General features: G+C 43.3%; 1 protein-coding gene and 1 gene segment (V, D, J or C); one reads left to right on the forward strand and one right to left on the reverse strand.

Annotated features, from left to right (window-relative positions):
* Nucleotides 1–13,150, reverse strand: part of LOC310828875 (Ig mu chain C region secreted form-like) — a 1,309,992-nt gene that overhangs the window by 578,853 nt on the left and 717,989 nt on the right.
* The window catches only part of LOC310830888 (uncharacterized protein), a gene marked incomplete at its 3' end in the record, with an annotated part of 297,349 nt that overhangs the window by 273,750 nt on the left and 10,449 nt on the right, over nt 1–13,150 (forward strand). Inside the window, exon 2 of the mRNA XM_083710723.1 lies at nt 7,479–9,376. Within this exon, the coding sequence (XP_083566849.1) occupies nt 7,578–9,376 (1,799 nt within the window). The 5' untranslated portion in view covers nt 7,479–7,577. The remainder of the gene's footprint in view (nt 1–7,478; nt 9,377–13,150) is intronic.

Here is a 13,150-nt window from a genome sequence, read left to right on the forward strand (position 1 = left end):
ACTCTTGGAGGAATTTTTGCTGATTAACACGCCCGTTGACAGCCAAGACTTAAATCTTTGTTAGTATACCCTCCCTTGTGTGATAGGGAGATTAACCTCACATGCTCTGAAGAAAGCTGATTATGAGAACTTTTTGGAGGCAGATAAAGTTTTGCAATGAGAATCCGCCATTATGCCCAGATACTGCATAATAGCACTGTAGGTTAGCTCTCAGAACCTCATGTCAGTTGAGCCTCCCTTCTTTCAACTATTTTTGTGACTGGAATATTTTGAGATTATAACTTGGATTATCCTGCCTGCCAATTAATTTTCATCAGGAATGTCAACTGAATGCTGGCCCAAGAAGAGACATTAGCTAACAATAAATAGCAGAGTGTAAGATAATACCGAAGACATATTATTTTTTTGAGATTAAGAAAGATTATAAATGGATAAATGGATAAGGATGCTCTGGTGATTAAGAACAAACATTTTATCTTACTTTTAACTCTCTGTCTTTTCTGTGAGTGCGGGCTGCAGAAGTGAAATTACATTCCTCTTAAAGAGAGAGACACAAGATTTCAAGGCAGACACTGTTAAGGTGGAGAGAAATATAATACAATATGGCAACAATATTGTTGAATATCCTACTGATTGTTGGTATTGTGTGGCATTTATTGGGTGAGCAATTGAAAGAGCTCATAGAAAAACCAAGGTTCTACATGTGGCCTTTATTTCAGGATTTCCTGCTTTGCATCCACAAAGAAAATGTGATGGAGGCACAGCAAAGCCATCAGAGATCACAGCCATTAATATTTTCTATGAATTTGTCTAATACTCCTTTGAAGGCTTCAAAAGCTGTGTCCATCGACTTCCGGGTTGGTGCCTCCGGTAATGGCGTAATTCCTCTGATCAGGAGGAATTTGCCCCATGGGAATCTGGGTCTGGCCACCATGGCGAAGGCGGAGACCCATAAAAAATCACAGGTGGGAGAAGCCTGTGAGCGTGGGATTTGGCGGGCACCTTTTGCGCCTCCCCTACTCGTGGGGAAACCCGGTTTCGGGGGTCCGGAGCGACGTGGGGTGAGCAGCGCGGTGCTTCGAATCGTCTGCTTCTTCCATGGAGCGAAGCCGCATAGCTGTTGCCGGAGAGCACTGACTTTTTCCTGTGGACAATTTGATTTTAGAGTAATTACCCGTGAGTAGAGCTGAAGCGGGAGAATTGGATTTTTAAAAAAGTTTAATTTGGCATCGTAACGGGGAGGTTCAATACAGGAAGTCCGCCTTCCCCTTTTGTAAATAGACTGAAGCAATGAGGCTGCAAGCTGAAGTCTTGGAAAGCCTACTGTAAAGGACTAAATTTCCACTGGTAAAGAACATTAACCCCCTCTTGGAGGCAGGAGAAGAGGGGGGGGAGTTGAGGATTGAGTATGCCTGCAGGAGAGAGTGAAGAGAGCTAAAATACTGTCGCTCTGAATCTGGAAACGGGCTGCTAGCAGGACTGACGTCTTTTGGAATGCTTAATGACAGTGTTTAGAACGTTCATTGACAGCTAGCTAAATAAGAGAAATACATTGTTTCTATGGTCTCCGGCTGCTTTTAAAAAAGGAGTAAAAGTAACTGAAAATTGAAACTAACTTTGGATTGTTGGAAACTGTGTTTAAAAGAGGACATTACTGATTAATATAAATAGAAACTGTTCCCCCCTAGTGGAAGCCTTTGAAACTGGTTACTTTACAAGAGCTGGGCTAGGGGAATTTCCAGCTGCAAGATAAAGAACTGTGAGACTCTGGGACTGACCTTGATTTTTTTAAATGTTATGGCAAATGGAAAGGAAAAAAACAGACCAGTCAATTGCTGAAAAAAACATTAAGGTTTGGGAGGACTTGGCAGCAATCCAGGAGAGGCTCAACATCAGGCCCCTCTGCCTCTTCGGCTGCTGCTTTTGTATCAGTACACTCAAAATCAAGAGGAATGTCGACAGAAGAAGCCTTAGCGGCTGCATTAAATAAGATAAATGATTCACTGGAACAGCTTAACAAGAAAACAGACGAGATAAATGTGAAAGTTGATGCTGTAACTACTAAAATTGACTTAAATACAGAAAGTATAAATAATTTGGGACAAAAGGTGAATACCAATACAGAAACTATCCAGAAATTGATACAGGAATCTACTTTGATATGGCAGACTGCTGAGGAAGCCAGGGAGAAAGCCGTTGCTGCTGAATGTAAAGTAACACAACTTGAGAGAGAGAGACTCCCAGCCCTACAGAGGCATCTTGATGAACATAAGTTGATGCTTGTTATGATTGAACTTAAAGAAAAACAGACGAATTTGAGGACCAGAGCCCTACCTGAATTGGAGAAGGAAAGCTTGAAAGATTTTTTCATACAGGAATCTGCTGACTTTTGGGACTTGGACTTGGGCCAAGAAGAGTTTAGAATTGTGAGGGCCTTCAGACTTGGAAGAGGAGGGAAAAAAGAGAAGAATAGATTAAGAGACTGCTTGATTACCCTTCGAATTAAAGAAGAGAGAGATAGAATCTTGGGTTGGCATTACCAGAAGAACCTAGAAGTACAACAGATAAGAGTGGACATTTTTAAAGACGTCCCAAAATATCTTTTGGATTTTAGGCCTAACTACGGAGATATTGTTGCCCTGCTGAGAAGGAACAAAATCATCTTTAGGTGGGAGTTTCCCCAAGGTCTATCCTTCAGTTTCAAAGGAAGTAAAATAAAAATAAGATCAGTAGAAGATAAAGTAAAGTTTTTGTATAAATATGAAGAAGATCTGCAGAAGGGACTTGGAAAAGAGCCAAGAGCATCGGATAGAAGATCACCAGGATGAAGTTGATCGACTATATGGACTATACAGAACTGGCGGAAATGACTGGCAGATTCCGAGACCAGGGAGAAGAGTCGGCGGAAGAAGACTGAAAAAAAAATAAAGATTATTTATGGAAATACTGTAAATTTAATGAATGTTAGGAAAATGTTGGAATGAAGCTATATGGCTTTAGTAGAAATGTTATAAGGAATTAAGTATAAATAGATTAATAGAGTATTAAAGATGAATGTTAGAAAAATGTTGGAATGAAGTTATACGGCTTTAGTAGAAATGTTATAAGGAATTAAGTATAAACAGATTAATAGAGTATTAAAGGGAAAATAAGGTTAGAATGTGCTAAGATAATTATAGGATAGAAAACAGAGGAAGATGGAAAGGAATTGCTGAAACAATTAACAGAAGTGGAATACGAAAAGGGAGGTGTGAGGAGGTCGTGGAAATAAGATATTGAAATTATTTGATGTGCTTTAGATTGTTTTTGTTTTGTTTTGTTAGTTTAATGTGTTGGTGTTGTGTGGTGTTTGTGTATTGTATTGTTCTTGTTTTTTGTGGTGTTTAAATTGTTGGAAAAGTAATAAATATTATTTTTTAAAAAAACAAAAGCTGTGCCCATCATTGCCTTTTGAGGGAACAAATTCCATAGCTTAATCATGTACTTCATGAAGATTTTAGTTTTCTTTTGCCTGTTCTGAATCATCAAACACTCAATTTCCTCTGATGTCCCTGAGCTCATGTTGCTCCTTACTCATTGTTGCACTAAAATAATCCCCTCAAATGCTGCAGTCTAGCCTTGCCAGTTTCCTCACAGGATGACAAAGATGAGTGCTATATAACTCACCATCCATGTTTGAAATTTCACCTTCTGGACATGGAGCACAACCATAGCAGCAAAACTTTCCCCCTTCTTTCTTTTTCTTCTGATTCCCAGGGTGGCAGTGGTCATTACACAGAGAAATGGGAATCACCTATCCATAGCAGAAAAGCAGTTTAGGAGATCAGAAAAACTAATTGCTTATTTGATTTCTATTAATGAAGTTCACTACACAGCAAACAAAGGTTTAATATAAGAAAGCTGCAGTATGCAGCTGCATTAACTATGAATCACATTATTTGGGATCCCCCCCCCAACCTATGACAAACCTGTGGGATCCTAGTTGGCATTCTTCAACAGGACTTCCACGGCTTGTGGACAACCCTTCCCGGTCTCCATGCTGGGTAGTCGATAGGAGCCAATGCCTAAGGCCAATACCTTCCAATTCCTGTAATCAATAAAGTTGGGGCCTTTTATGCCCATTAACCTTAAAAAATGTGTCCAGTGTCTTTATTCCTTTTGGGGAGGGGACTCGCCATGCAAAGCCCCTTCCGAGCTCGAGAGGAGGGGGTTTGCGGGCCACCCCCTCCCACACATGTGGGGGCTGGTTCTAGCCCCCGCGAGAAGAGGGAATCCCCAGGTGTGCCTGCGACCCGGTCCGCCACTCGGCAGGCAGGGGAGGCGTGGCCTAGCCCTTTTAAGGCCGGCACGCCCAGGGACCACCCTCTTTGCCCCATTCCTGCTGCCCGGTTTTCCCATCCCACCCACCCTTTAGGCTTAGCTAGCTCTGACCTTGCTATGGACTCCAGTTGGTCGCTGAATGTGGCCTGGTAGGAATTTTTCCAACTTGGCGCACTTCCAGTCTTTTGGTTTTTTCGCCTACCTCGTAGCAAACGTCACAACTTCTTCGGTATTGGTGGTTAGGCATTGGCAGGGGGAATTGTTATGCAAATGAAGGGGGGAAGGAAGTGCTATCACCTTCCCCCAATGAAAAGGGTAGTCTGGTAGAGGACTCCGGGGGGCGTTGCCCTGTACAAAACCTAGGGAGATGAGGGCCCCCGGCACGACCCCGAGCGGTGACACCCGTGGGATCTTAGTTGGCGTACTTCAATAGGACTTCCATGGCTTGTGGACAACCCTTCCATGCCCGGTAGTCAATAGGAGCCAATGCCTAAGGCCAATACCTTCCAATTCCTGTAATCAATAAAGTTGTGGCCTTTTTATGCCCATTAACCTTAAATAATGTGTCCAGTGTCTTCATTTCTCTTGGGGGAGGGGACTCGCCATGGAATGAAGTTCACTACACAGCAAACAAAGGTTTAAATTAATATAAAAAGCTGCAGTATGCAGCTGCGTTAACTATGAATCACATTATTTGGGATCCCCTCCAAACCTATGACAAACTTTGCAATCATTTTGCAGGGGAAAAAATCACATTCTAGGGTGCCCCCAAATATTGTCTGACTTGCCCAACATGGTGCAATACTGGACAACCCCAATCCTAAATTGTTCAATTCACACCAAACCTGTGCCAAAGTTTTCCATTTGTGGATTGTGGATGACCGGTAGGGCACTAAGTTTGTCAGGTCAGCCACACATAATGAGGGCTCCCCAAACAATACATGTTCTATTACTTAGTTATTGTCTCCATAAAATAGAAAAAGATGTTACCGGATGGGCACCTATGTAGTAATTTCGTTGATATATTCCAAAGCTTTGCTTTATATATATGGAAGATATAGTTATAAAAAAATGTTATGGTTCCATCCCCCCCCCCGGTATCAATTTTGAATGTGCCAGGCAGACACATTTTTCCTTGGCTATATCAGATAGAAACAACAGGTTTTTTAAAAAAATGGAATTTCCGACATCTGAAGAACACATCATAAGACCAGTGAGGACCAGAAGGGTTTCCAGAATGCAGGCCTGATTAAAATCTCTATGCCACATGAATGATGAATGATGAATGATGAATGCTTCTCCTTCAAGAGCCATAGGATCAACTTGCCCAATTTTCATTTGAAGAAAGGACTTGTTTGGGAATGTGATCATGTTCGTGATGTCAAATCCACCTCTCAGTTCCCTTTTTTCATTAAAGGACATTGTTTCTCCTGCTGAGTTGCTGAATAAAATGTCTTGCAGAAAATAATGCAGCTGATTCAAAGAGAAAAAAGAGAAAAAAGAAAAAGAAGGAGAGTATATATAATAAAGACCAAGTATTCACAATCAGCTATTTTCATATATCAAATGGAAAAGTTATAACCCAGCAATAGATAGATATTTTCTGTACATGCAAAATATATAGGAAAGGGGGCACTCACAAAATGTTATCACTTGACGTCTGGCCTTGGAGTAACTGGCTGACTGAAATAATATTTTTATTTGCATTATATTACTCCCTTCTTTATGAATATTCCTTATGAATCTGCACCTAACACAGACCAAGTATGAAAAATGAGCTATTTTCATATAGCAGATGGAAAAGTTACAAAATTATATCACTTTAAAAATGTGCTATTTCATGAAGTTCTGGCTTGGGGTAATTAGCTGATTGAAATAATATATTGTTTGAAACATGTTACCTGCCAAGGCTGCAGATCTTGAAGTTCAAACCTTTTGTCTCCTGCTCTGTGCTTTGATCTGTATGAATAAATAGCATGCAAAGCATGAGCTACAACAAAGACAGCATTGTAGATATTGTAGTTGTGGCCAGTCATGCCCATTTCAAACACGTGTCCAGGAAGACACTCTAACTTCTCCTCCCCTGTACATGTTTCAATAACATGAAGATGCTTGCTCCCAGAAGTCCTTGAGAAAACCACTGCCTGGATACCAGTAAGGTTTGATGATCTGAATAAATTCATGGAACTCAAGAAGCTCTTTTGAGTGAATGGTGAAGGAAATGGCACCTTGAAAGAGATCAAGACCCCAAGCCTTTTGTAAACTCAACAATACAAAATCAATTTGTGTTGTCACAATCCACATCTTTCTAAATGATGTGCTTTCTTTTTCTCTATTCAGGGTCTTGTAGAAATATAACACATCTCAGCCAGCTCAAAGTCAGAGACAATGATCTCCATAGACAATGAATGCATTGGCTTTATCATTTGTGAGACCCACATAATAGCTTTTGAGCATGTCATAAAGTTTATCCAACATATCAAAATGAGCTACCTTTTCCATTCTTTGTGTGAAGGCTGAACAGATCCCATGCTGGTATAACAAGTGCTCCAGGGCACGCAAGAATTTGCTCCTCCGTAATCATCCATTAAAAATAGTCCAACCCATCTCCATCCAAAATGCTGAAGCAAGCTGATAATCGCCATATACTGAACATCATTGGGCACCATGTGGTAAAGGGAAAGCAAGTGATCTATATCACTCTCTTCTTGTGGAAATGAGCCATATACAAGCTAACAGGATAAAATCAGACAATATATAGATAAGTATATAGATAAGTATAAACAATTACTTTTAGCATGTGGCTGTTTATTCAACAAATGTTTGTTGAAGCAATTGCTTCCTTTCCAGACACTTAAATTGAAGGATACTGCCAGTTGAATTTTCTAGAGTTGTGGTGATACTTATGTATTGAAAAACTGTGGTTTGCATGTTCAAGGTGCTGTGTGTGTGTGTTTGCGGTGCATGTTTTGTGGATACCAGCGTAAGTGCATAGTGGGACATCCTGAACTCCTTCCAAGCAAGATCTCTGTAGCTTCTTCAAAGGGAAACATGAATTTGTCAGGAATCAAGTCTTTATCAGGAGAAACTGGCAACTCTCCCAGGCACCCGGCATGATTCCCTGTTGACCTCCCTGGCTGCATCCCCCAGCAATAAAGAAAGAAGATGGCGGCGCGCAGAGACGCTGCGGCTTAGTGCTCTCCTTTTGTTTTTTATTTTTACTTGTTCTTTGTTTTTTATTTTTACTTGTTCTGAGTATGTTTGGCCGGGCAAGAAAGATTTATAGCAGGCAGGAACTCCTGAAGGTCGGGTTACAGTGTGAACAAGCTGTGAGAGCTGATTATTTTCGCCTAGATAACGCTCCTGTGGGAGTAGCCAGGCCACCGGGTTCTCCATGGATTACTATGCCGCCAGGGAGGAGGCGAAGGCGGCGTAGAGACAGGAGGCAAAGGCGGGGTTGTCGGGCCGGCGTCCTGGTAAGATTGCAGAGGAGTCCATCTAAACCACCACTCCCTAGCATATTTCTTGCTAATGTGAGATCTCTTGCCAACAAGATGGATGAATTGAGGCTGCTGGCGGCAAAGAACAGTCTTGTAAAAGATTGCTGCGTTTTATTTGTCATTGAGACATGGCTTCAACCGTCCATACCAGACACGGCTATTCAGTTGGAAGGCTGTGTGGTACATCGTCATGACCGAGGCATGGACTTCAGAAAAACCAGAGGAGGGGGGCTGTGTGTATATGTGAACAAATGCTGGTCCAATAATTCTAAGACCGTTGGCAGTTACTGTTCACCGGATTTGGAATATGTGGCTGTTAAATGTAGACCAGCCTATCTCCCTAGGGAGTTTACAGCTGTTATGCTAACTGGTGTGTACGTGCCACCAGATGCCAATGCCAACTTGGCGCTGGGATGCCTGCAGAGCCTTATCAGCAGCCAGCAAGACAAGCATCCTGAAGCTGTGCACATCATTGCGGGAGACTTTAATCATGTTGAACTTAAAAAAGTGCTCCCAACGCTCTATCAGCATGTGAAATGTCCCACAAGAGGGGACAAGACACTGGACAAAGTTTATTCGAATGTAAATCACGGCTATAGGGCTTTACAGCTGCCACATTTGGGCCAGTCCGACCATATGTCTCTGTTCCTGGTACCAGCATATATCCCACTCAGGAAACGGGCTCCCACAATATCAAGGACTGTTAAAATCTGGCCTGAAGGTGCCATCCATCAGCTGCAGGACTGTTTTGAGAGAACCAATTGGGACATTTTTGATCGTTCAGACCTGGAGGAGCACACGGCGGCAGTTCTGTGCTATATCAATCACTGCACAGACACTGTCACAGTAAATAAATCCATCCGGTTTTACCCCAATCAGAAACCCTGGATGAATAGAGAGGTCCAGTGCCTGTTGCGGGAAAGGAACAGGGCTTTTAGGTCGGGCGAGGTGCAGCTTTACAGTGTGGCAAGAGCAAACTTGAAGAGGGGTATTCGACGGGCAAAACTGGTCTATAGGCAGAGGATTGAGGATAATTTAAGGAGTAACAACACAAGACAGATGTGGCAGGGGATTCAGCATATTACCAACTACAAACCTAACCTTGGTGCTGTCGACGGTGACCCTTTGCTGGCGGAGGAGCTTAACTTCTTCTTTGCTCGCTTCGAGAAGGAGCCACCTGAGACGCCGGTATTACAGCCACCAGCCCATAGGGGCCCCTCATTCACTTTAGAGGAGCATGAGGTGAGACAGGTATTGAGGATGGTGAATCCGAGGAAGGCTGCTGGACCTGATGGCATCACGGGAAAGGTGTTGAAGGGCTGTGCGGATCAGCTGGCGAGGGTCTTTACTAAGATCTTCAACAAGTCCTTACACCAGTCTATTGTCCCACCCTGCCTGAAGTCGTCAACTATTGTTCCTCTGCCTAAAAAATCCACAATCAGTAGTCTGAACGACTACAGACCAGTTGCACTGACTCCAATCATCATGAAGTGTTTTGAGAAACTGGTGCGCCGTCACATTATTTCCTGTCTTCCATCAACTTTTGACAACTACCAGTTTGCATACAGGGCAAATAGATCCACGGAAGACGCTATCACTACCACTCTCCATGCTGCTCTGTTCTATCTGGAGCAGCCGGGGAGTTATGTGAGGCTGCTGTTTGTGGATTTTAGCTCTGCTTTTAACACTATCCTCCCCCATAGACTGGTGTCCAAGCTAGAGGCGATTGGACTCTCCAACTCCACCTGTCTCTGGGTTTTGGACTTTTTGTCAGAACGTTCTCAGAGGGTTAGAGTAGGGTCACATATGTCCACAGCCCTTAGCCTTAACACCGGCTCACCACAGGGTTGTGTGTTGAGTTCCCTGCTCTATACTCTCTATACGTATGATTGTACAGCCATTTATTCCAGCAACAAAATCATCAAGTTTGCTGATGACACTACGGTGGTGGGGCTCATTTCAGGAGGGGATGAGTCCGCCTATCGGGACGAGGTGGAGCGGCTTTGTGCTTGGTGTGGAGAGAACAATCTGGCTCTTAATACGACTAAGACCAAGGAATTGGTGGTGGATTACAGGAAAAAAAAGGCGGACATTCAGCCCTTGTATATCAACGGGGAACGGGTGGAGAGGGTGGCGGAATTCAGGTTTTTGGGAGTGACTATCGATCAGGGCGGTGGGACGCGGGTGGCGCTGTGGGTAAAAGCCTCAGCACCTAGGGCTTGCCGATCGAAAGGTCGGCGGTTCGAATCCCCGCGGCGGGGTGCGCTCCCGTTGCTCGGTCCCAGCGCCTGCCAACCTAGCAGTTCGAAAGCACCCTCGGGTGCAAGTAGATAAATAGGGACCGCTTTCTAGCGGGAAGGTAAACGGCGTTTCCGTGTGCAGCTCTGGCTCGCCAGAGCAGCGATGTCACGCTGGCCACGTGACCCGGAAGTGTCTTCGGACAGCGCTGGCCCCTGGCCTCTTAAGTGAGATGGGCGCACAACCCCAGAGTCTGGCAAGACTGGCCCGTACGGGCAGGGGTACCTTTACCTTTACCTTATCGATCAGGGCATGACTTGGAGCGCAAATACCACTGCTCTGGTGAAGAAGGCCCAGCAGAGAATTTATTTCCTCAGACTTTTAAAGAAGAACAATCTGAGTGAGAGACTGCTGGTGTCCTTCTACCGAGGCTCCATAGAGAGCATTCTCACATACTGTATTTGTGCCTGGTTCTCCAGCTGTACAGCTAGGAAGAGGAAGGTGCTCCAGAAGGTCATAACCACAGCCCAAAGGATTATTGGTCATCCCCTCCCATCTTTGGAAGAACTGTACGGTTCCCGTTGTCTTAGGAAAGCAAATAATATCCTGCAGGATGCATCTCACCCGGGACACAGTCTGTTTGTACTACTGCCTTCTGGCAGGAGATACAGAAACATCAAGTCAAGGACAAATAGACTGAAAAATAGTTTCTATCCAAGAGCTGTGGCCTTCTTAAATGCAGTAACTCGATAGTGTGACCTGGGAGTTTGATGGGTGTGGGTGTGGCTGGAATGTGGTTTGTTTGGTTGTTGTTGTTGTGTTGCTTTTGTTGTTTTTAAGGGATGGCATCCAATTTCGTTGCACTTGTGCAATGTTGCACTTGTGTAATGACAATAAAGAATCTATCTATCTATCTATCTATCTATCTATCTATCTATCTATCTATCAATATCCAGGCGAGGTCTCGATAGGCGATTCTTCTCAAACGTGAGAAGAACACCCACCCCCTTCCCTGCCCCCTGGCAGGGGAAATAGATAGACAGAAATGTATTTACCTGCCTTTTTTTCTGTCTTTGCAGCATTACAAAAAACATGACTGCTCTCTTCAAACTCCAGCAGTGTAGAGAGCTAACACTTCCTGGACAGGAACAAACGGAAGAGCTCATATTACACTCTGAGCTAATTCCGGTGCTTCGCACTGTGAATTGACTGTCCCTCTGTTTCCCACGGGAAGTCCCAACATTCCCATCATGGAAGGAAAGTCTCTGAAAGTATTTGTCTCTACACATGTTTTTACACACACTGCTCCGATGAGAACATACCCAGGGTGTTCAGTTCATCTTGAGTTCACTGAGCTCATGAAAAACATGGTATTCTGACCTGTTCTTAATGCATAGTTGATCACATCTATGGAACATGATTCATATGTGCTTTTAAGTTTTACATTATCCATCATAAGTAATTGTTTTAGGTCTTGTTCTATTAATCACTAATTATAATTTAATTAGGAAGTTTTCATGCTTGTCTAGTTCTGTGTTCCCTTTCCCAGTGCAAAATAAATTAGGACCCTTTAATCAGTTATCCAGAATCTTCAAGGAGGCAAAGTCAGTTTGCAAGTCTTCAAGTCAAGCCGGCTCCTTGCAGTTGATGTGTGTTACAGGGAGCTCGGGTTGGAAGTGTCGAAGGTGCTGCCTGCTAGCTGCTTGACTCAGATTTGCACTGGTGTAGCAATCACTACTGGTAAGGAGTAGTTTACGTTTCTGATTGACACTCCTGCTTGTAATGCTTCAGTATCGGTCATATTCACATTCTGAATCTCAAAATCATTTTCAGAATGGTTAGAGAAGAGTGTGATTTGTGGCACAAAAAATTCCTGCCCCTACTCATAAAACCTTCCTGTGGAATCTTATAGAGGCTTAAGGTATCAGTCAATTGGAAGGAGGTATCAGAGCTATTTCTAAGGTTAGCTCCAAAGGTGATCTGCATCCAGTCAACAGGCCGCAGAACCCAGAAGAAAAGAATTGGGTCTCATCTTTCACTTTAAATGTGTCTCAGACTGCTTACAGCCCCCTATACTATGCTGACCCAGCCCAATTCCATTTCTTCTTTTTTTGTTAGACCACAATATCCACCATGACAAGTGGTTAACAAGAGAAGCCACCTTACACTGAAATAGACCTGTTTTTCCTTCTAGCTCTGTATTTCCTTATCCTGAGTTGGCAGCAACACTCCAGGGACTCAGACAAGGTCCCAACTAACCCTACCTGGGGATGCTCAGGATTGAACCTGGGGCTTCTGCATACAGAGCAGATGTTCTACCACTGAATTATGGCCTTGCAGTGGTGGGGGTGTAGCATACCAAAGAATGAGGAAGAGTCAGTCTGGAGCTCTCAAGGCAAAAATGGCCCTGAGCTCCAGGGAACAGCCATATACAGGCTTTCTCCTCCCCTCTCCATTTGACTCTATAGCCAAATCTTCATGTTCCAATGGAAGATAATAAAGCGTGTTCTGGAGAGAAGAGGCTGGAAAGCCTTACTGGACCTTATTTTGAACTGCTCATGACTGGCCACAGATAGAAGATCTACAAGGCTGTCTATGTTGTGGCACATGGTTTGCATCCCGTTTACTAGTCCAGATAAAGGTACAGGGCAACTGAGGGGGAAGAAAGTTTTGGATTTCAGGATCTGCAAGCTTGGTGGTGATCTTATGGGGTGCTGCACTGCTATTAGAAACTCAGCTCTGAATTTTTCCACTTTACATCTCATGAAATGCCACAATTTTCCCCATGAGTCTTTTGGAGGGATTCACAGATATTTTTGCACATCAGTCATGAAAATCATTGTACTCTTCTATTATTGCCTTATAAAAGTTAAAGTCTCCTTTCTAAGAGCTGAAAAAAAATGAAGGAGGAAAATGTTTAAACTATGGTTGTACATTATATTGAAAATGAGAGATGGTTGCAGAAGAGACATGAAGGCTGTTTCTTTTGGTCTGTGGAAATTTTGGAGAGTAGAATGGTGAAAACCATTTGACAGATCTCTCTAATCTAAAGATTTCAGTCATGGAAACATTGAACCATCGCCCTTCAAAAC

The sequence above is a fragment of the Podarcis gaigeae genome, assembly GCF_964106915.1.
Source record: "Podarcis gaigeae genome assembly, chromosome: 13".
NCBI classification, from domain to species: domain Eukaryota; kingdom Metazoa; phylum Chordata; class Lepidosauria; order Squamata; family Lacertidae; genus Podarcis; species Podarcis gaigeae.